The sequence below is a fragment of the Miscanthus floridulus genome, chromosome 16, assembly GCF_019320115.1.
Source record: "Miscanthus floridulus cultivar M001 chromosome 16, ASM1932011v1, whole genome shotgun sequence".
NCBI classification, from domain to species: Eukaryota; Viridiplantae; Streptophyta; class Magnoliopsida; order Poales; family Poaceae; genus Miscanthus; species Miscanthus floridulus.
In genome coordinates, this window is record NC_089595.1 from 110,190,461 (window position 1) to 110,214,257 (window position 23,797).

Below are 23,797 nucleotides of genomic sequence, written 5' to 3' on the forward strand. Positions count from 1 at the left end.
TATAATGCTCACAAGCCAAATATTTGTTTCTCATGGGTCTCGATACGAAGGAACACATCCAGGTCGTCGTGTACATCCATTATGTCCTTCGACGTTTGGTTGTGGTGATTTCTGCTGAGCAGCTATCCAACGGCTGAAATTTACAAAATTAGAAATATATATAATACAGACTTATTTTCTGTATTCTTAGGGGGAGATAATAGTCAACTTATTTACTTTATTTTTAAATAACAAACCTGGTCATGAGATTTTGGATCAGATAGGCCTTCCTCCTTGGATCAAGAGTAGAATCTCGAGAGACCTTTCGAATCTCAGCCTCAAGCTCACTCTGGTTCATTCGGAAGATGTCCTTCCAACCAGGCCTAAACATCTGATCATTTTGTTCAAGATTCTCCTGAAAATGATTTTCTACAAGGACAAAGTAAAATATCTCAGTGACATAGAAATCATATCCACCATTCTAGAGGAGAGAAAACCAACTGAACAAACCTTCTGAAAGAGTAGAAGCCTTGTCTGATGGGTCAGATGAAGTTGAAGGTCCCTTCCACCATTCATTTAGCCATTCATCGAACATTGTATTTTTCGTTGCTTGCTTCCATGTATCCAGCACCATGTTCTGTTCCTCTAGACTAAGTGCTGATGTAACCCAAGGTAACATTGACTGCAGAACCTCAGCACCAGTAGTTCCAATTATACGCCCGATAATCTTATCCTGCTCGTCTACAGAAAAATGTTTATCGAACAATGGCCCACAACTCAAGTTCTTCTCTGTGAACGTGATTTGACAACGTGACATGGATAGACTTGCATAATCCTTGAAGCTTTGTCAAAAGTTCATTACGCTTTTTAGCCCAATCAATCTCATTATTTGAAATATCATTTGTTCCAGCTTCAACATCAAGAGGATGGCTCAAACCATCATGTAGTTGAGAAAGTTCAGATAGGACAATGGATATATCTTGGAACAATTCTTCTTCCTGCTTGTGATCAAGAGTGTATGAATGACTAACATTGTGCAATGTCTCCTTTGATTCAAGAGCAGGAAATACAATCTCATCTTCAGCATTGCTGTGTGCTCTATATAGACCCCACAGTAAACGAAACCTTCCGATAAATTGGCGAAGGCAAGATTCATTCCCGTCAATAAGCTTTCCAGACTCCACATCCAAAAACTCTAAATCCTTACGAATTGCCTTGTGGAATTTGAATATGGTATCAATTGGCTTAGAAATGTTATCTGGGCTAGATAATACTGCATCTGTCTCCCATGAAAAAAGGCTTGAATATAATGAAGGTGCAGAATTATTGTAAGGCAGAGAGCGAAAGGATTTTGCAGGGGTAGATGAATTAACACCAAGGTAGCTACTTTCTACTCTTAACCTGGGAATGTAGCAGGGTCTGTTGTTACATGGCGAGGCTTCAGTATCCGCATTTTGTGAGCAGTGACTTCTGTTAATATTAGTGCTAGATTCTCCATGACTTGCTCGCTTAACTGGTTTCGAAAAAGCTCCATTGCTACTTACATAACATGGACAGAATGACTGGCATGTTTTGGAACCATTTCCATCTGATGCACAGCCCACTGCTCCTGATGTGCATATGAACTTTCCAGGGTTGGATGTGTCCTCCAGACGACCTTTGCATGCCCAGCCGGAGAGAAGGGTAACCAATGCAGTTTCAGAGGAAGGTGCTGCGATGCATTCAATAAATATAAAAATTAGGAAAGCTATGTGAAGCTGTTGTATTATTCAAGAGAGGTAGAAACATAACAGAGACAACCTGCTAATCGCATATTCTGAAGAAAAGACACTGCCTCTGCATCATTCAGTTTCACTACAAACCATGGTAGAACACATTCCAACAGCTTTAGTGGCATGACACAGAGACTCTGATATAAAAGTTCCCTCTGTTTCTCTGGTGAGAACTTTATCCTAGCTTTAGGAAGTACCTGAGTAATAAAGGTAAACAAGACCTGATGATCTGTTGGGCAAGTAGGGTTAACATTCTGACTGATAGGACAGCAGTCCCAGCTTCTTTAGTACTAAACTAACCTTTATTTCCTCATCATTGAAGTGACTCTCAATTTTCTGCATTATTTCGTCAGCTTGTGAACATAACTCAGAATGAAAATCAACTACAGTTGACTTGGCTCCTGTTATTTGAATTTGTTCAATTAAACTCCTAAATTCATTTAACCGCTGTTCTTCTTCAGCATGCTCCTGTACAAAAGATAATTCACCATCCACTGCAGGGAATATAACTTGATCCTCGGCAATACTGCAGACCAACAAAAATCAACTGATGAAACTAAGAAATCAAGATAATAGACTTCACCGGAGAGCACAAAAAAAACATAGTTGGATATAAAACATCAAGTGTTTGACCAAAACAATAATCTATATTATAGAGAAGCAAAATAAAGAATATTTTCTAGCATATGGCTAGTATTTCTACCTCTTAACTGTGGCATCTGATGCGTCTAAAGCATCTATCAGAACATTAACAATTTGTTGTCACAATACATGTAATATAATGTGCAGCCGAATAAGTATCCGCAAATCTAACATGATAAAAGAATATTCACATGAGTTGAGATTCGAAGCCTCATACCTGTGGAAAATGCACACATCTGCAATAAATTGCAGCCTCATATTAAAGCCTGCTATGTCAGAAAAATCTCCAGACTGCTGTATCCTTTTCGTCTCGTCTGCTATATCCCTCAGTTCTCTCCGAATAGCATTGTGCCAATACAGAATTTCATCAATTGGATGTGTGACAAGCTGACTAGATTCTGTGGACTTCCTCTTTCCAATTTTGGAGTGTTCAAGTGAACATACATGTTTATCTATTCGACCAGAGCTAGACTCACACGTAGAACTGCTTTCTGAATAAGGATCACTAATACCTTGTGCTATTGTTCTGAATGATTTCCCTCCAAACCACGTGAAAACAATCTTCACAAAGTAAAAAAACTAAATTAAGTGAGAGACACCAATAATTTTACAAATGCAAAGTTAAGATGTGTGATGCCATAATCATGCGGACCTCTTGGAGGAGTTTTTCTCCAGGAACTATTTTACTTAGGCAGTCAAGAATATCTTGATTCTCATCAGTTGAAACAGAAGAAGATACCCATGGAAGGAATTTTGCCATCATATTTATAGGGATACTACATAAGAACTGCCAGACCAGATCTGCTTGCTCTTCGTGTGAAAACTTCTTGATGAGCAACGGGAAGACCTGCAAAGTTTTCGGAAGATTAGACCCGTTATATGCCCTGCGTCCCAGCTGCTACCACGAAGGATGCAAATTGTGAAGTTACTACAGATTCATCATGTTTAGCGTGTTGCTCAGAAAATGTCTAGAACTACATATGGGAGTATAAACTATAAAATTATGGATGTTTTTTCCTCTCAAACGTGTAGAAGAACCATCAACCATGTGTCATGCATCGAATAGAGGAACCGGTTCAATTGCAAAAATACTATAGATGTGACAGAGAACACTAAAAGATTGACAGATATTCCTTATTCCTTATTAAACTAATTGAGCATGCCAACATGTCTCATACTCATACAACCACTTGATAGAGAAACTGAAGGCCTGCGAGCCATATTTCATTATTTCTCAAATTACATTCAAATGGCAGGACAAATTAAGCAGGGAAACAGGAATACCTGTTCTTCTTCCTTGGACATGTGTTGGGTAACAAACGTCCGAATTGCTCCAGTACAGGATGCAAGTTCCCTCCGAATAGCATCATCATTCTGCACATCCAGCTGTAGCAGAGTGAAGAGATGTGCGAAGAGATCATTTTCTCCTTTGTGTTCAAGAGAATATGTCCCTGCGACATTTTTCACTCGAATATCAAGTGCTGGAAAAATAACCTGCAATCATCAAAAGAAAAGTCTTATACCACAAATGTTCTGTGCATCACGACGGGCTTACAGTTGGCCAATAAATTTCCAGAAATACACCGATCTATGGGCATTAAAATCAGCAATTAATCTATGATAAAAACATGCAAGGTCCATGCTTTGAACAGATGGTATAATAGGCCCAGCATTTCCCTGTATGGCCATATGAAACAGGAACAGTAGTTGTAATTGCACATAGGAAGTTAGGAACATATTTGTTTGTAACAATTGCACTGTGTGGATTGCAACCTTCATTTGATCCAAACACCAAGATTCTAACAGGAAGGATTGTTTCTTAGAAAATAAATAAATAATGTACTCCACTGTAAACAATTTGCAGTAGCCATGCTACTCTAACAAGCACCATGAAACATGTAATTGGAGATGAAACCCCAAGACTAAGGTGCTGTCAAGGTTGACAGTTTACTTTAAGACATAACTGGACGTTCACGTCAGAGTGACAGTAAAATCCAGCAAATCGACACTGATGTCACACACCAGCTAATTGTTTACAGTCACATGGCCTGTACACGTACACGCATATCATACTGCAATTGAGAATAATCAAATCGCCCAGCTAACTAGCTGCAATTGAAAACTCCTTCCGTTTTCAGATCATGTCGACGCAACCGCAATTCAGCCCAAACCCAAGGCAGATCTTCTTGTTGAGTTGTGATCCAAAATCAGTTATGTTCAAGATAAAGGCTAACTTCTGACGGAGCGAAGCGAGGCCCGTCGCCGGGAGTCTTGGGCCGAAGCGACAGATCGTCCATCTCTATATATACCTCCTGTAAGCCGTCGTCTTGGGATAAGAAAAGTTGTAAATCCCCGACGTTTGTAACCTCACCCGATATAGTGAAGATTTGCTGGGTGGTGCCCGTGGTTTTTCCCTTCTTCCTTGGGAGGGTTTTCACGTTAAAAATCTAGTGTCCCTGAGTTTCTTCGTCGTTTATATTGCCTATCGTTTCTAACACTTCTGAGCCTAATCGACAATTCCGCGGACCCTGAACACTTTCCCCCGCCGCAATCACCACAATTCCGCTGGCTCATATGCACGAGGGGCATTCGTAGAAACCACAATCCCAGTACGAAACGACTGCGAAACAAAAATGCGACGAGGAACAGCAGAATCCCCGGCGGCGCGGGCGCGCCGCACTACGTACCGCGTCCTCGGCGTCGCAGTGATGCCTGTAGACGGTGAAGAGGAACCTGCAGCGCGCCTCGAGCGCGGCCACGTCCCCGCCCGCGCGCCCCGTGGCGAGCCGCACCGCCGCGGCGTGCATCCGCTCCAGCTCCGCGCGGATCGCCTTGTGGAAGTATACGAAGATGAGCACGGGCGCCTCGGCCGCCGACCCTCCCGCGCCACCCTCGGACAGCGGGGGTGGGGACCGCGGGATCGCCGCGGCAATCGTGCCCTCTCCGGCCATCGGCGTCGCCATGCTCCGGCTGCGGCTGCGGTGCGCCTGCGCGGTGGCTCCGTGTGTGCTCTGTCTGGTGCGCGTCCGGCTCTGCGCTCGGTTGGCTATTTTTTTAGCTTTTTTTTTTACCGGTTGATTTGTTGTTTTCCGTTCTGTGGGCTGCTTTATGCTCGCGGCCAATCAGCAACGGAACGGGACGGCGCGTGGTGGCGCCGTGGTCTGTGGACTCCGCCTCTGCGCCTGCGTGGTGGGTCGTGGCCTCGTGGGTGCCTGAGTGCCTGAGTGCATGTGCCTCTGCTTTCTCACCTTGTAGTGGGATTGCATTTAAGGTAGAAGAGCATGTTTGACTTGTCTAGGTTGGGAAGGCACGTTGGACGTGGTACGAATTAGTTTTATTTACAAAATTTATACCTATTGGTTTCAAAATAGTGTACGTCTCGTTTGGTGAGAACTCAAAAATAATTGAATTTGACTAAATATATAAAAAAATATTATTAATTGTGTATAATAGTATCATTACATTCATAGATATATTTTTATAATAAACTTATTTCTATTTTGGAATAGAGGGAATACTTTGTATCTAAATCTAATCTAATATTAATGAGTAAAGACTTTTCTCCTCCATCCGTCTCTATCTATCACTCACTCTTCTTTCATCTCTCACTCTCATCTTCCCCTCACTCTCTACTCCGTCCGATAGTCTCCTACTCACTCTCACTCTTCTCTTCGTCTCTACCATGTTAGTCTCTTACTCACTCTCATCCTTCCCACACTCTCCATATCCTTTCCTTACTCTCTGCTCCGATTCATCAATCTTTTACTCAATCATCTTATCCCTTACTTTCACTCTTCTCATTTTGAACTTAGGTCCGGAAGTCATTTAGCATGTGTTTGGTTGGGTGGCCAACCCCTAGCCTGGCTCCCTAGAACCAATTTTGGCATGTTTGGTTGCCTAGAAGTGGGCTAGAGCCTGGCTAGGGCTGGCCATCCGTACTGCTATAGCCTGGCTAGGAGCCTGGAAGTAGGCCCGAACCAGCCCCGTGCTCCTTTCTTGTCACCGCCCCGCCCTCACCTACCGGCTACCGGACGCGAAGGAGGATGACGTGGAGGTCCCGAGCGGCGACGGAAGTCCCTGCTCGTCATCCCCTGCTCGCAGAGCGGTCCATGAGCACGGCGAGCTGCAGCCTTCTTCTTGCCGCTAGTGGCCTCCACCTCCCTGTGCTGCGCGGCGGCGTGCCCGTTCGCCACCATGGAGAGGGTGTGCGGCCAAGGAGGCCGCCGTGGAGGTCGTGCTCGTGCGCGGCGAGGGGAAGGCCGAGGCCGGGCTGTTGCAGGTGAACGATGATGCCAAGATGGCCGGCCTCGCATCCGCCTTCCCCCCACCCGCTTCCCCGGCCACCTGCCTCCACCCGCGGTCGTCGGAAGAAACAACAGTAGTCGTCCGGGTAATGGCCATCCTCGCCCCCGCCTCCACGGCCTCCCTCCGCCTATGGCCGTCGATGCACCTGTTCAAAGATTCGAGCTGAGGCCGTAGCTGTCCACGGAGATTGAAGGTGCAGGCGGTCCAGCCACCGCGCTTGGAGCGAAGGGTGGGGTGGCCGCGGAGGTCGACGAAGCCTTCCTTGGTGTACTCCCCTCCTCCTCCCTCGTCGTTCTCCATGAATGAACGCTACAGCTGGCTCAAGGCCAGAGGCCAGTGCGATGGTGATGCAGCACACATGTTTGATGGATTGCTTCAAAGGGGTTAACTTACCTCCTCAAAGAGAAGGTGATTCTATTCAAGCAAAACCAGCTAACCAAAAGCACCAAAACTTATCCAGGCTAAAGCAATCACTCTAATCAAATAAGTGGCGGTTGGCTTGTTCTAACTTGGCTAAGTCTAGCCTAGCTCAGAAGCTAGCCAGGCTAGAAATTAAACACGAACCAAACACACACTTACTCACTCTCGCCCTTCCCTCACTCTTTGTGTCCTTCTCTCATCCTGTGCAAGATGCCCGCGCAAGTCGCAAGGACGACGACGGTGATGATTCGTGCCTCTCCTAGATCTGCGCAAGACCAAAGAAGGTGTGCGGACAACGCCGGGATGGCTAGGCCGTGGTGTTATGTGGAAGGGCTCCTGTGAGGGTGCGCACACTCAGTGCCTGCACTCATGGTCGCACAAGAGATGTGCGAGTTCCTTTGTTGCCTTGAGGTCGCCATTGTCTCACCTAGCCACAGGGCCGGCATGCCCTTCTCTCTGACTTTTCGTTGGTGCTCTGCATCGGCTGGTCAGCGCCTCTCCGCCCCGGAAGCTACCGGATCTGGCATCACAACAGTCAGATCTATCCTTTTTGCAGTAGGTGATGGGTGCTTGCTGACAAGGCCACTCGAGGTGAGGTCAACGAATGTCATGTCAGGTCTGCGGGCGTAGCATAGGAGGGGGCGATCATTCTCAGGCTTGTGTTGACAGTGATGTGTGCATTCTCAGTCTTGTTTGGTTGGTTTATAAACCGCTTGTGCTGATTTGTACGGCTGATTTGTTAGGAAAGAAAAATATTGTATCATTGCTGATAAGTCGGCTTATATGAGCAGCCGAACAGACGGTTAGCTGGCCCTAGTGGGGCGCAACAACGATGGTTGGCAACGATGGCCCTGCCATAGTGCCATGGGCATGGCATTCCATCTGAAATGACTCCATGAGCTTGGCTAGCGAGCAGTGTGCACTGGTGGACGACGGGCAACTTCACCTGGCTTCGTGGGTGCAGTTGAGTTGGTCACGCACGTAGATCTCAGACCACGTGCCATGGTGCTTGCAGGCTAGCTGTTGAGTAGTGGGTGCCTCTCTTTGTGCTGGTATGAGGTGGAATGCGTTGGGCAAGAGTCCCCTGGCAAGTGTTTGTCGTCGTCGCCGCCGACACCTTAGGTGAGGCGTAGTCCCCTTCCTTGGAAAGGTCCATTGAGATGCCTCCCCTCGTCCTAGATGTGGGATTCCTCTGAGGAGGTGATAACGGCGCTCAACGTGACAAAAACACGTCATCTAGAAGATCTTGCACCGCCTTATGCTGGTCTGTGTGGGACGCTTAATGCTTATCTGCAAGCCGTAGGTTTTCGACGAGGCCAAGTTCTTTCGGGTTCACTGCTTGCTTTGCAGCGTGTCTGTGGCTCTTCTGAAGTAGATCAGCAGTGGCGAAGTCGGAGTTGCTTTTGTTGTGGGGTGCAATAAAACTCAACAACGATGACACGATGTGTTCACTTGTTTGGTTGTCTAGGCTTGTTGGGAGTAGGCGGCGACGTGTTAGACGCTTTGGCTGATGTTCGCCGTGAGCAGAACGAAGCTAAGTTCGGTAACAATGACACGCTCCCTACCTATTTTAAGGTTGCTTCGAAAAAAATGCAACTACAAAGACCTCGACTATCCAAAAGAGGAAAAAAAAAACACCAAATCGTTGACGTGCCGTGGCTGCCCATTGGTGCAAATTCATGCAGCCCATGCACACATGTGAGATGTGATGTGACCCGCCACCTGCTACCATGTCAGCTCCTCCAGGCGCTGCGTCGCCATAGCCTCGTAGGAAAGGAGAGACGGCGTGCCGCGCGCCGCGTGCTTACAAAATCTGATGACCCATGCCGTGGTGTATTAATTAGCGTGTCTGATAGTAGTTGCATGCATGGGACGTTGACAACGAAATTAATCAAGTGCAGAGTTATTTATTGCCGAATCTAGCTACCTAGGCGACCATAATTCTAAACTCGAGCATGCCATGCATTGATTTTAATTACTTTACTATATATACGCGGTCTCTGTCGACCACAGATCCTGTCTGACGACCCCGCAGTCAACATTTCAGAGCCTGTTGAAAGATACTGCTGCACTGCCTTCGTCCTCAAAAAATGTATAATTCTAATTTACTATTTAGTCAAACTATCTAAAATTTGTTAAAATATATCGATCAGTATTTATAACGTGAACAGATATATATTATTAAAAATATATCCAATGAAGAATCTTATAATACTTATTTTGGTATCATAAAGATTGGTATTTTTTATATATCAGAATTTGGCCAAAATCAAAGTAATTTGATTTGGTACTGTACTAAAATTATATCCTTTTTCTGGATCGAGGAGGGGAGTATAAAATTACTCCACGGGTAGAACAAGCACTAGAGAAAGGGGTGTCTTGTTGGCGCTTGTTGCCCCCTCCACGTTCCCAAAGGGCAGAGGGTGGGTGCCTCTCAGATATTATATATGTACTATAGCTAGCAGTGATCAGTTTAACAACCCAGCAACCGGCAGCGCAGACTGGTGATCAGTTAAATTAACTATATATATGCATGGCCAGATTGTAGGAGGAATTAGGAAATACAGTATCACTGAGTATGTCGTGATTTGAGACGGCGTGCGTGGGTGATGACTGACTGGTGACTGGTGGGTGGGTGCTCCCTATCTACGACCCACCTCGCGTCGTGATCTCGTCCGGCCCGGAATATATATAATATATATAGCTAGCCAGCTAGAATCATACTAAACGCATGTTTAGATATTATAGAATAATTGTTAGGCAGCTAAGTTAGCTCAAATTAGCTCTAGCGTCTCCAAACAAGAGGGCTAATAAGTGGACTAGTTTTTTTAGTCAAGTCTTCAACTAGTTGTTAGTTAACTGGTTAACCAACCACAATTAGTTGGGGGCAGTTACTAGTTATGGTTAAAAATTAGGCTAAAATAGTTATGGTTGGCTAGTTAGTTATGATTTGACTAAAAAATTAGCTCACTTATTAGCTCTCATATTTAGATGCGCTAGAGCTAATTTTTAGCTAGCTAGAAATTAGTTCTTGTATTAAGCATGCTCTAATTTATACTAATTTTTAGCTTAACTATTAACTCGCCATGACCGTAAATACACTGGACTACACACTAAAGAAAACTATGCCGCATTCGACCCAGGTGGAGCCGTGGAGGTGGCCAGGCCAGTGGGCCATGCATATTTGGTCATGCCGTCCCAAATGGTCGGGTCACTTGTGATATATAAGTAGTTATATTTACTCTGTGTGATCCAGCAAAACCGAACTGATCCACTACATGTGATCGTGGTTGCACCATATTAGCCCGGGTCCGGCCAAACTGGTCCCTGACGGCTCATACTGAGAAAAATAAAGGCGATGGTGACATTTTGATTAGGTGACAAGCAAGGACTGTCGAGAAAGTGGGAACCCTAATGCATGTTAGGGTGTGTCTGATGCATGGACTAAAGTTTAAGAGATGTTTTATTGAATGTCGCGTGGGATATTATATGGGGTGTTTGATACTAATAAAAAAACAAATTATAGAATTTGTCAGTAATCCACGAGACAAATTTATTAAGCCTAATTAATTCGTCATTAGCACATGTTTACCATAGCACCACATTGTCAAATCATAGACTAATTATGCTTAAAAACTTCGTCTCGCAAATTAATCTCAATCTATGTATTTAGTTTCGTAATTAGTCTATATTTAATACTCCATGCATATGTCTAGATATCCGATGGGACAGCGACTAAAGTTTAGGCAAACACCCCTTACTCTGATGCATCCATCTGATATGCTTTTGCTGATAGCCTGATATACAAGCGAACAAAAAAACGTATCGGCCCTGGGTCGCACCGAATACTAGATCGACCGAGACGGAACTTTCTGCACGCCTTGCTGGCACTCTGAACCCGATGATGAGGCGATGAATCATGACCTGTCTGGCTGTCTCGACTCTTTGTTTTTGTTGGAAATTCCCTGTCTCCACTCTCGAGGTACAATCACGAGAAGCTAGCGTGAATCATGCACGGGGGCACGGCATGCGACCAGTGCAGTGGGTCCAAGCCAGCCGTCCAGGTGATGACTTGATGAGGCCTCCTACTCTACTTGCGGCGTCTATCGATCAGGTTTACCAAGCCGGAAGGAGGATCGCATCGTCGCATATAGAGATGCCAAACGATCGCCGCGGCGAGATCGTATTCGCGGGCCCAAACGCCACGCAGGTACGGCGATGCGCCCTGGGCGCGGCGTGTGCCGCCTCGCGCGCCGGTCGGGGTCGCCGCGAGGAAACGGGTGACCTGCGGCGGGCCCGGCAAGCGCGGCGTGTGCCACCTCGCACGCCGGTCGGGGTCGCCGCGAGGAAACGGGTGACCTGCGGCGGTCCCGGCACGCGCGGCACGCGCCCCTCGCGTGTCTGCCCACGGGTGGCGCACACGCCGTCACGTACGCGCGCCGAGCAAACCACCAGGCACCAGCGCTCCGCGTCCTGGGTCTGGGTCTGGGTCCAGCGCCAGAGACGCCAGCTAGGAGAGAGCGCTGGGATTTGTTGGAGACGACTAGCTCGGCCGTTGGGTCTCGAAATTCCAAGATTTCTGGCCCGTTTGTGGCTGGCGCTGAGTAGGCCCAACTCTGGACCGTGGATTGAGTTGCTTTTGCTGATAGCCTACTACCCATTACATGACTTGTCTTATTAGCTGTCTCTGCATTAGATTCGAGACTTATATAGATAACCTCTATCTATGGGTTGTACATACCCTAAAAGCCGTAGTCCATATATCTTAAGGATCTTGTGACACACGTGTGCAGGAAAGGAAAATTAGATCTATTAAAAGATAAAATTAAAAAAGAAAAAAGAAGGTTTTTAACAATAGCATCCAAAGGATGCTCTGTTATAGATTTTTACCATATCTGAGAAGCAACTACTAGATGTTGAAAGAAGGTTATTTTGTCTGCCTGCACAGTAGATGTTGAAAGAAGCACTGCCCTCTTTTTGCGTCACTCCATTCTCAGTGTCACTGTCTTATCACATCTTTGGCTTCCGAGCTATGCCTAATGCAACCTACTGCCATTCATCCTAAATCACAGCTAAAGTATGCTTAACTTTTTTTGAATTATGCTGAGGACTACGATATAGAATCTGTCAACCAACAGATACATTCTGGGACACGCTGACAACGCATGAGAGAATGGCAGTTCAACGAGAAAAAATAGAAGGAAAGCAGCTTGCTCTATCTCCACTCTCCAGAGCGCGGCCATGAGCAGGGACGCAGCATGCGTCTCTGTGTCTCTGCTGCTGCCGCCGCTATCGTGGCAGCCTGGCCGCTATCGTGCCTCATTGCTTCTACATTTTTCTTACACCCACAAGGCCACAAGCCCACAAGTAATGATTGATCGTCTGATCGACACCGGCGAGTCCAGGAGCACACAACTTTTTTTTAAGTCATTTTGATGCCAAAATAACCAATACAAGTTTCAAATCTATATTTGTATACATGTGAGTGTTGTATCAGTTATCCAGCACTAAGATGACTTCAAACGAAAAAAAAATCATGAACTTTGAAGTTGTAGCTCTCGTTAAGCTACATGAATTTTATGTTTTTTTTTGTCCCTGTCTGATTTCATATGAAAAGAATGTGATTTTTAAGACATTTGAATTGGCGGTAAGGTAGTTCTGCCAGTTTATTGGCGATGATAAGTTAATATCGCTATATCAATTGGCGATGCGAGTTAGATATGTAACTTTTTTTTTGTTGGGAAGTTCTTTTTGCCAAAAAGTTAAAAAAATAAAAAAAATCATGAGGCGTTGACTGCGCGCCCAGCAAACTCAAGCCCAGACATGCAAAGGTTTTTTCAGCCATGTTCGCTTGAACTTATCAAGCGAACAGTGCTTTTCGGCCTGGTTTTTCAGCAAAGCGAACATGCTTCACTTGTGAAAACATTGGCGGCCAGACTCCGCGGGATGCATTGCTGGACAGCCCAAGGATGGATGTTCCACAGCCCACCGAATTGCTGGACAGCCTACGGAAAAGCAAAGGTTAGACAGCTGATGATGAATTAGCACCATATCCTGCAGCTACTAAGATGGGATTATGGGGTGTGCTATAAGAGGAAGGGCAGTGTCACTGATACAAGATACGCAGCTGCGTGGTGAGCACAAAAAGAACTATTCTTTCGCCTTTTACTAAAGAATACCGTGTGCTCGCTACAATTAGCAGCATACGCTAATTTTTGAAGGGTGTTCTTCTATTTAGGAGGACCCCAACAAAATAAATTCAAATTTTATATAAATAATTAATTTGAAAACAAAATAAATTTAAATATTATATATTAATTAATTTAAATGCCAAAAGTGCAGAGCAGCCAACTGTCTTGCCAGCCAGGAGCAGAGCAGCCAACTGTCTTAGCATCGCACCATTAGTTCATCAAGGGTTGTGTCTTCTGGCTACATACATGATACATGTCGTCACTGCTGATCTGACCCTCTGACAGCAATTCCCAGGATGAAGCTCATGCAGCAATGGTGATGATACAATTCCACAGCTTGTCCTCTGCACAGGCGCAAACAGCAAAGTGAAAATCCACCGGTTATGCCTGGTATTTGTTAATAGGTCCGTAGGAGTCTCCAAGGCACGGGCATTGTATCTTGCTCACCCATATAACGAGCTCTATTGATGTCGTTAACTTCGGTGACGCAGGGAATTGCGGTTATGAGGCGGTATGATTCGTTTTCCGGGTAGTAATTTAGCAGCAGGAGACGAGAGCATCAGCTTTAGCCTATCAGATATTCAGATTGCTGAAGCTGAATACGACAGGGCCCGTTTGTTCAGTCAGTTCTCACAAAATATATGTAAACAAGAACATGAAACCTCCGCATATTCGGTGAACTTCTACTAATCTACACCATAATGTTTTCGAAGCAGTAATCTGCCTCCTGAGGCTGCGTGACTCACTCCAACCTAAACCGTTCCTGATTTCATCGACCCAAAGTGATCTTGGGACTTCCATTTATATGCTGTCCAATGAACCACCAAGGCAACTGATTTAACAAGGAAATGCGAGCTGGGGGACAAATCACAATCACCAGCCAGATATTTGCTCGCTTTCTAGAAGGAGGCCGTGACATCATTGATAATATAGCTGCGACTGCGATGTGTTGTACTGCTAGTGAGCTCCTCTGAATTCATCCAAGCATTCAGGCTTGGAACTTCAGCGCCAACGCTTTGTCATTTCTGTTAACACACACGGCTCCAGAATCCTTTTACCTTGTTTCTATCCTACTATATAACCATAGTTTCCAGCTTTCCAAGAGACCTTCCAAGAACAGGGAGGGTAAAATGGAGCAGAACTCTGGAGAGATCAGATCAGGAGAGGCCATGAGCATCTTTGGCCAGAGCATCGACGTGAGGAGGCCGGGGAGGAGCAGGAGAACGAGAAGAGCCACCCACAAGGTACCATCTGATCAAATCTCTGAAAGGAAATGATGTGCTGCCTTTTTTTTCTTTCTTTAATGTCCTTTTTGCTGCCGATTTCTACTGCTCTGTGCTGTATTTGACATCGACCGTGGCGCATGTAGAAATTCTCACCTGCGAACGACTCACCGGCGAGACCCAGCCTGGAGAGGCTGAACCAGCGCAGGGCCGTCACGGAGCGAGAGCGTGGCCGCGTCGAGTCCGAGCTGTCGAGGACAACTGGCATGGCGCAGGAACTGGAGCGGCAGATCGAGCAGGCCAACGCCACGGCGAGGTCTTCTCACAGGTCGGAGCTCCAAAGAACACATGCCAGCGGCAGCGCTAGCAGCAGGAGGAAGAAGCCGGGGCTGGTGGTGGACGCCGAGGCACCGGGCGCCCATCAGCCTCGGGATCAGAGCAACACGCTGCTCGTCGAGGTGATGCAGGAGCTGAACCGCGTCAAGAGGGAGCTCTGGGAGCTGCAGCGCGAGGTGAAGGCCGCGAGGGAGGCCAAGGCCGAGGGCGACGGAGACGCGGAGACACCGACGCCCAGAGGGATGAGCCCCGGTTCGCGTACGCTCGACGGCGTTGAGCGAGAGGCCGGCGAGGAAAACGAGGAGGAGCGTGGCCGTGGCACAGCGGAGCTCGCCTTGGCCGGCGGATTCCGCGAGGGCGTGCAGGCCAAGAGGGCGCTTGCCGACGTGCTGCGGAGAGACAGGAGCCTCGGAGCGAGCGACCCTGACGACAGGTTCGCCACGGCGAGCAGTTCTGACGTGGGACTCGAGTCCGCGGACACGGCGGTGGTGCCCGCGACGGAGCAGACGGGCCACGCCGAGTCCGCACTGACGATTGTGCAACACGGTGAGCACGAACACGACGACCGCTCGTCACCGCAGGCTGCGGAGTCCGAGCTGACCTCGGCGAGGGTAGAGCTGGAGTCCATCAAGGAAGAGGGAGCCCGGTTCACCGGCACCGTGGAACACACGCGCATGGAGACGGCGCGTGTCACCGAGGAAATCGACCGGCTCGCCGAGCAGGAGGAGAGGGCCAGCGCGCAGGTGCAGCAGCTGAACGCCAAGCTTCTCAGGGCCAGGACCCGGCTGGACGCCGCCACGGCCGCTGACGAGAGGGCTGAGGCGGTGCTCGCCGAGCTGTCGGCCGCGCTGCGGCAGCTGGGCGAGGAGACCGAGGCAGCGGAGAAGGAGAGGGCGCTAACGGAGCTGGAGAACCAGTGCGTCAGAGAGGACGTGGACACCGTCGGCGCCGAGATCGCGGCGGTCGAGCAGAGGGTCAGGGAGTCGGTCAAGGAGCTCGAGGCGGCGAGGGAGTCGGAGGCCGTGGCTACAGCGAAGCTCACGGCCGCCGTCGAGGCCGCAACGCTGGCCAGGGCGGCGGTCATGTCGCAGCAGACGTCCGGGAACGTGACGATCTCCAGGTTCGAGTACAAGTACCTGATCGGCCGCCCCGAGGTCGTCCGGATCGTCGCCGAGAAGAAGGTGGCCGCGGCGGAGGCGTGGGCGGAGACGCTGCGCGCCGGCGAGAAGGAGATAGCGATGCGGATGGAGATGATCGAGAAGGAGATGGCACAAGCGAGGGCCTTGGAAGCGGATGCCACGGACAGCCCGAGTGGAGAGGAGCCTGAACCGCGGGTTGGCTTGCAGCGCGCGCAGACGAGGAGGCCGGCGCTGAGGGAGGGCGTGGGGTCGGAGACGACGGGGACACCGTCGTCGTCGGTGGTGGTGCGGAAGCAAAGGCCGCCGCCGTTCAGCATCAAGAGCAGGAAGACGAGGACAGTGGTGTCCAAGTACCTGAAGGTCGTCACCGGGAAATGTGGTGGATGAAACATGCTCCCCAATACTACATGGTTCAGACCAAGCTGAATTCAAGCTGGAGCTGGGGGGGGCGGGGGGGGGGGGGTGTCTTAAATTATATTGAGATGCAGCAACTTTCTCAACAGAATGCATGGAAGAACTCATGCAGTCCGACTGTCATGCGTTGAGTCAGACAGGCAGTACTGTACTAGACACTGTACTCAATAGACCATGGAGAAAAATATGTAAATTCTATATGCAAATAAATACTTGGATCCTGTGCTTGTACAAGCGTGTATGCAGACGGCTGGGCTGTACAGCAACAAAAGAAGGACTAATCTTTTGCATTTCAATTTGATTAATTATAATCGATGAAAGTGTGGTTTAGACACTAGAATAGGGACTTCAGGTCTTTGAGACAGTGGTCTTGCAAACCGGGCAAGCGTTCTTCCGAGAAAGCCACTGCTTTATGCAATGCACATGATAGCTGTGGCCACAGCTCAGCTTCCCAGTTTCCTCGTTTGCTTCAAACTCTTCCTGAAAATTGTCGATGGCTACACATCAGGTGCCGAGTAGAGGTGCAGGAAGTGAGGAGGGAAAAGAGAGAGAGAAGGGGCATACTTGACAGATGCTACATCTCCTATCCATTTCTGTACAAAAATGCTTGGGGTTGAAGGCGGAGTACTTGACCATCCTAAGGCTTTGAATGATCTCGTCTTCACGAAGCCCTGTACTTACATATCCAATCCGGTCCTCAAGATCGAGCAATTCCTGTCAAGTGAAATAGTGAACGATGATGAAGGCATAAAATCTTCTGTTTTATTTTACATGGTATGCAGTGAGAAGATACCTCATATGTCATGTTGTCAACATCGAGGCGCCAATCCTGATACTGATCATAAATACCCATTCTTCCCAATAATATCCTTGTTCGGAACATCATCTACAAGTCACAAATAAGAAGTTCGAAAAATTAAAGAAGAAAACACAGCACCTAAAAAAAACACTGACTAAAGACATCATCAGGTTCAGTAGGGGCTCCTGAGCCCCTCCTGTTCCCTCAAAAAAAAGACATCATCAGGGATCTCCCCTAAAAAATACTGCAGGATCTACAATGCACATGGATGACGGGGTGGAAGCACACTAATAGCCAGGTGTCGATCTCCTCGGTGTGTGCGTTCTACGGACTAAAATACCATGTGTATAGAACAAGTACATAGGGGTACAGACTAAAATACCATGGAAACAGTACTGTTAACTCCTTTACCTGAACACCTAAGTACTTCAACCAACAATTGCAGCACTATAATGTAATAACAAAGAGCACCTTTCACTGACAAAAATGTTAGTTCACATTCTGTAATACCTTCTTATACAGCTAATTAACACCTACTGCTACTATAGAACGAACCTACTTGAACACAACACCTAATTTTAATCATTGGTAATGTGTGTAATCCATTGCCACTGGCTCATTCCAGAAAGCTCGGTAAACAGCAAAACAAGCATCATTTCAGCAACATGGCAGTTAACCGAAAGAATCAGCAACATGGTTGTTCAGCTCAGCACAATGATTCAGCATTGATGCATATTGCCAGAACTCTGCATCTACACTCAAAGTCCCACCTGACCACCAAACTTATCTATTCCTGAGCCATGTTCTCCTATTACGGTATCACCTGCCGTCATGTGAACCCCTCGTATCTGTGTCTGTTTCCTCAATGGGTACGCTACCAGCAAGTAGAGTAGAGTAGATAGCATGGGGTACCACACACTTCCCAAGGCGCAGCCTGTTCTTAGCTACTGGATGTCTAACTCAACAGAAAGTCCATGTTAGTTGACACTCCATATCTCAAAAGGATGATATCATGTGAAACACTCAACTAACAAATGAAGCAGAAACACACACACCAGAAGTCACCTATAATTATAAAAAGGGGTCCTATTGCAGGCAAGGACTTCATAATAAGGTTTTTTAAGGCTCTGAAGTCTGACCACAGCGACGCATTGTGAATTTGTAGTTTGCAGAGTTGATTCATAACAAAATTCATATCCAAGCACACGACACAGTGAGCTGAACAGAATAGATGCTGCGTAACTGTATCGTACCTCTTCCTCAACCCGTGCTTGGGAGTGCCGGCGGGCACTCATATGTCGGATGCGTCCAGAAGGTGCACGGTCGGCATCAACGAACGGCATGTCATGGTGTGGCGGTGAACTCAGAGGAGACGAGGACATGTGCTCCCGCATGGTGACCCTCCTGGCCGGAGGCGCGCCAGGCCTCTGTCACCGAGGAATAATCAATGGTCAATTCGCAGGACGAGGTAGTAATTTGAACGGATTAATGGAGGAAACAGCTACGGGATGGCAGGACTAAAGCGAGAGACATGAATGAGGAATGACTCGTGAACATGTGACGGCATCCATCAAATCTGGGCACGCAAGGACAGACAAGATGAAATCCTAGCAAACTACGAACGGTTTCAGTACGAACAGATGCAGAATCCTGCCGCATCCAGGACCGGATCCACAGCGAGCAAAGGGAGCGGTAAGGCTAAAGCATACCTCTCTGCGCGGCCTGTCGGCCTCGGCGCGGCGGCGCGCGCCCACCGTCTGGTGCGGCGCCACCACGCAGTCCACCGAGGTGGCCTCGGCGGCGAACGGTATCCCCGGCGTGCACCACACGTCCCCGCCGACGCCCACCACGGCACCGGTACCGGCACTGCCACTGACGACGCCGCCGCCGCCGCCCCTCGCCTTCCGCCTCTCCCGCCCGTTCCTCCGCCGCCTCCCGCGCCACTCCTCGGAACGCCGGGGTGCGCCCACCGGCGCGTGAGCCTGGGCCGCCGCAGACGCGCACCCGAGCCCGCGCCAGTCCGCCGTGGGCCGGGCCGCTTCCGGCGCGATAGCCTGCGACGCCGCCGCGCACCCGAGCCCGCGCCAGTCCGCTGGAGGCCGCGGGGTCTCCGGCGCGATAGCCTGAGACGTGGCCGCGGACGTGCACCGGAGGCCGCGCAGCAGGCCCTTGCCCGGCGCCCTCGCGGACTCCGCCTCCGCTTGACCACCCGACGCGAGGAGCGCACGCAGCGCCACCCGCCGCCGCTCCGCCCCCGGTGACCCTCCGCCGCCGTCGCGGGCCATTCAAACTCCGGTTGCTCTTGACCTCCTAGGCGGCGGCTGCGTGTCGCTCGTGCGCTTCTGCTTCTCGGTACCTGGTAGGTGAGGTGACGACTCGGAAGTTGAATGGAAGAGTACGAAGTGGGCGAGACGGGAGGGAGGGAGCAGTTGATAAAGCACGCGCGTCGAAGCGTCACGGCCGTCCGCAACCGTCCGATCCGCACGGTCGCCGTCGATCGGACGGACGGCCGTCGACCAGCTGACCGTCCAAAAGAATTAAACGTCACTCTTGCACCTGCCAAACAACAGCACACGGATTAATGACAGGTTAACGAGAAGGCTGAGGTGGAGGAAAGACAGAAGGAGATAAAGAAGAAGTGGGCTGTAAATTTATAGTCGGTTTAGACATAAAAATCAAAAAACTTTATGAGAAAAATAAGTGAGTCATGTATTAATAGTGAAGATGTAACTATTATATGAATGGATTGAGAAGTAGACTACAAAGATTCATACAGCCAGCAGCTGACTGTATTATTAGTCTTGCTCTAACCTCGTGGTCACGTCGACGAAGAGGCAGATAAGCATCGGCCTTCGGGACCCGACAGTAGAGTAGACACGCCTGCCTGGCAGGAATGTCAGCCTCTGAAGCTTTATTATTATTCAGCTTGTTCAATTATTGGTTTCAATTAGAGCTTATTAGTCGTGATACAATGTTTTTCTCTCATAATAAATCAACATCAGTCGAGCTTATCAGTGCAGAAATCCACCCACAGAACATGCTGATTATTATTATCACACATTCACACAACGGTGCCATCTTCAGAGTCAGAGAAACACATCTGAGAGTGAAAAGCAACACCGTTCCATTGCCCACGTTTCAAATCGATACCCGTTTCTGGAACCAATCGGTGAGTGAGTGTGGAGTGTGGACGACTGGCATGGAGGCAAGGGGGCTGTCGAGTCTTTGTTGCACTCCCGTCAGCTGTTTCGGCAGCGACCAGCGATAGGACAGTGGTGGAATGTTCGTCTTTGCTGTTGGGAGTTGGGACGACGCTGAAGAAACTGTGTTTGTTGTCTGTGTAAAATGTTCATGCGAAGGTCAGACGTCGCCGTCGACGTGGATCAGTACAAATACCACATGCGTTATGCGTCGATTGTCCTGCCTAACGTAGATTGTTTGTACGTAGGAGTAGGACGTGACAATCGACAGGTGTGACTGATGGGTACTTGAACGAGACGATTGTCTGGTAGTAGTGCACGTGAACTGTGTTCTAGAGTGTCCTATGTTTACTGATGCCAGCATTGTGGAAATTTTGGGCTTCATTGGCCGTGCAGCCACATTCTCTTCTGAAGCTTTCCAGCACCTTGGAGGCTGTTTGATCTCATGCTAAAACTTAGGCTGTGTTTAGTTCGTGAAATTTAGGAATTTTGCTATCGTAGCATTTTCGTTTTTATTTGGTAATTAGTGTTTAATCATGGACTAATTAGGCTCAAAACGTTCGTCTCGCAATTTTCAACCAAACTGTGCAATTAGTTTTTTTCGTCTACATTTAATGCTCCATGCACGTATCGTAAGATTCGATGTGATGGCTACTGTAGCACTTTTTAGAAAACTTTTTGGGAACTAAACAAGCCCTTAGCACAGGCACGGAGCCAGCGGTGGGACTAGGGGGGCTCCAGCCCCCCTACCGCTCGCGAGCAAGCGAAGCCCTGTAGAGCCGCCGTCTGAAATTTCAGATGTAGATGTACAGGTAGGAGAGGCTGAGATTTGCTGAACCTCTTTTCTTGCTAATTGCCGTTGTTTAGCCCCTCCTAAATTTTTTCCTAGCTTCGTCCCTGCCTTAGCATATCTTCAAATAACGGGCTGAACATGGGCTAAGAGCTTGCTTGGATCGTTAGGACTAGTTACTAGGTAAGATTGGTAGCTTTTTATTAACAACTAGTTGTATGCTTGGCTAATAAATTAGCCCACCTATTAACCATATTCTGAATGGGCTAGGGCTAATTTTAACTAATTTTAGCTAGCTAACAATTAGCCCTTATACCTAAACGGGCCCTAATTATAGAATAATAAGAGCTAATTGGTTTTACCGACCAATTATTAGCTTCGTTAGTTCTTAGGGTAAAGTACATTTTTTAACCTTCAACTTGATAGAGAGTTTGATTTTTAATCCTAAACTATGAAACTAGGTACTAGACACCCTCCAAGTGTCGAAATGGACAAATTTGGTCCTTTAGCTAGTTTCAAATGTGGTTTTCTATATTCTAAAATAATAAAAACTTGTTTTATTCTCAATAAATTCATAACTTATTTATTTTAGAAAATGTGAAACTAATACCACTTTTTCCTAAAAAATATCCATTGGTGCTCTATTTGGAGTTATTTGAATCTTATTTGTTCATGTTTCTAATAAACCAAACCACAAGCAATAAAACAATAGAAACAAAAATAAATAAGTCTCAAATAACTGTAAATTGATTACGAACAGTTAAATAACATTTTAGAACAAAAATGGTGTAGGTTACATATTTTACTGATTTAAAATAGATTAGTTATGAATTTTTAGAGGTTAAACTAGATTTTTATTACTTTTGTAAAATAGAAAACCATCTTTGAAACCAGCTAAAGGACCAAATTTGTTCGAATTGAATAGTTGCAGTGTGTGTGATACCCGGTTTTATAGTTTAAGGTTGAAAATCGAACTTATGTGCAAGTTGAGGGTTGAAAATTGCACTTTACCCTCGTTCTTATCAGCCCATAATTAACCTATGTTTAGCCCTCCTAGTTTGCATCCAAAATCCATGGCTAATTGTTACCCCCATGGTATCTAAAGACCCCTAGCTTCTAATTGTTAGTGTTGGTGAACGATGATGAACCTAGTGTTTAAAAGATTGTGTTGTATATTGCTTGGAGTTCTAACTAAATTTATTTAAGTCAAATTTCTTGTACCAGCATAAAACTGAGGATAGAGATAGATCCGTTTGTTTTTAAACCAATCTTTGCCGAACAAGATCTGTAATTACCAATGATATCCCCTTCCTGAGAGTTTTTAGTGCATCTATCGTCAACAACCTCCTCCTCCACATCAGGGTTTGCTATGAACTCGTTGTTGTGTCTCTCTATCCACGAGAAGTTGTCCAAGAACTGCTTAGGGCCGAACTAAGAAAAACAAGTAATAAAGGAGCCCCACTACATCATCTCCTACCTCTAGTTTTCCGTTTCAAGCTTCCACGTCTCTAAATTTGTATAGGGCTCAACTATGGCAAGTGCAAATCCTCATATGGATATGTGTGGTGCACACCTTGAAGGATGTCTCACCATTGTTGTTCATACTCCCAAAGCCGATACTGATGGCAAGCAAGAAGAGAAGGTAAGCCAACAATCCTAGACCCAACATTTGATGATTGGAGCACTTCAGATGAGTAGGTCCTTTGTTTTCTGTCACTGCCCTCACCCATCGTCCTCTCTAGGAGATCAAGCTGAAGACATCGCTTGGCCTAAGAAGAGCAAGGGGGCCCGAGTGAGGAGCGTTAGGATATCCGGCCCATAGTGGGCTTGTAATGCCTGTGCCGCTGAGCCCAAGAGTGAATGAGATATAGAGAGGGGCAAGAGTGGAGAGGAAGGCAACTAAGAAACAAACTCTGTATTCGCACTCTTACTTTTCAGTTGAAGAACTCATCGTCGAGATAACTTTGTTCTTCCTACAATTCGTGAACTAGGAGAAGCAGATCAGCATCCCCAGTGGGTTGTTGACAATCTAGTATCAGAGCTTCGTTGATCCGGTGCGTGGCCCTGGATCTCATCCCCGAGCATCCCCACTTCACCAGGCTACAGCGACACCGGGGATTCATGGAGCCCAACATCAAGTCCACCTTCGAGAAGGTGTTCCGTCGCATCGACGCCATGGAGGTCAAGTGGGAGAGCAAGCTAGATGAGGTGAAGAGCTCACGCCAGGACCACAAAGCGGAGGTGGATCGGCACATCTCCATGTTAGAGGACGCGGGCACACGCTCTCCGACCATCCCGGTCGATCTAGAGCGACGCGTGGCGGCGCTGGAGGACGTCTGCAACGCCTCCGTCAACATCCCAGAGCAGATCTCATCCCTAGAGCATTACTGCATTACGCTGTCCCAGTTAGCGGTGGCGGCCAACAATAGGAGCCATGACCTGGATGCACGCATCGGCGATATGGAACAGCGCGTCGATGACCTCAAGTTGATCCGTTTGTCCGAGATCCACGATGAATGTGATGATCGCGTGTCCGTGCTAGAGGCTTTGATGGCTGCGCTCGAGGAGTGGCAACCGTGGGTCGAGG

The 23,797-nt window shown here is 47.6% G+C and overlaps 2 protein-coding genes, 1 non-coding gene and 1 pseudogene across 3 annotated transcripts; 2 read left to right on the top strand and 2 right to left on the bottom strand.

Moving 5' to 3' along the window:
* Positions 1-14: 14 nt before the first annotated feature.
* Positions 15-5,498, bottom strand: LOC136512354 (zinc finger protein BRUTUS-like; annotated as a pseudogene).
* Positions 5,499-13,243: 7,745 nt separating this feature from the next.
* Positions 13,244-13,362, top strand: LOC136514552 (U5 spliceosomal RNA). The gene has a single exon (XR_010773707.1). It is a non-coding gene; the product is annotated as a U5 spliceosomal RNA (small nuclear RNA).
* A 372-nt stretch (positions 13,363-13,734) lies between these two features.
* Positions 13,735-16,509, top strand: LOC136512129 (protein PLASTID MOVEMENT IMPAIRED 15-like). The gene is made up of 2 exons (XM_066506122.1): positions 13,735-14,553; positions 14,679-16,509. Exons 1-2 carry the CDS (start codon positions 14,440-14,442, stop codon positions 16,392-16,394), a joined length of 1,830 nt encoding a protein of 609 aa, XP_066362219.1. The 5' UTR covers positions 13,735-14,439; the 3' UTR covers positions 16,395-16,509.
* Positions 16,510-16,631: 122 nt separating this feature from the next.
* On the bottom strand, positions 16,632-19,605 carry LOC136512130 (uncharacterized). Its single transcript, XM_066506123.1, has 5 exons — positions 18,930-19,605; positions 18,474-18,647; positions 17,215-17,307; positions 16,986-17,135; positions 16,632-16,901 (listed from the first exon to the last, which is right to left on the bottom strand). Exons 1-5 carry the CDS (start codon positions 19,503-19,505, stop codon positions 16,770-16,772), a joined length of 1,125 nt encoding a protein of 374 aa, XP_066362220.1. The 5' UTR covers positions 19,506-19,605; the 3' UTR covers positions 16,632-16,769.
* Positions 19,606-23,797: the final 4,192 nt, after the last annotated feature.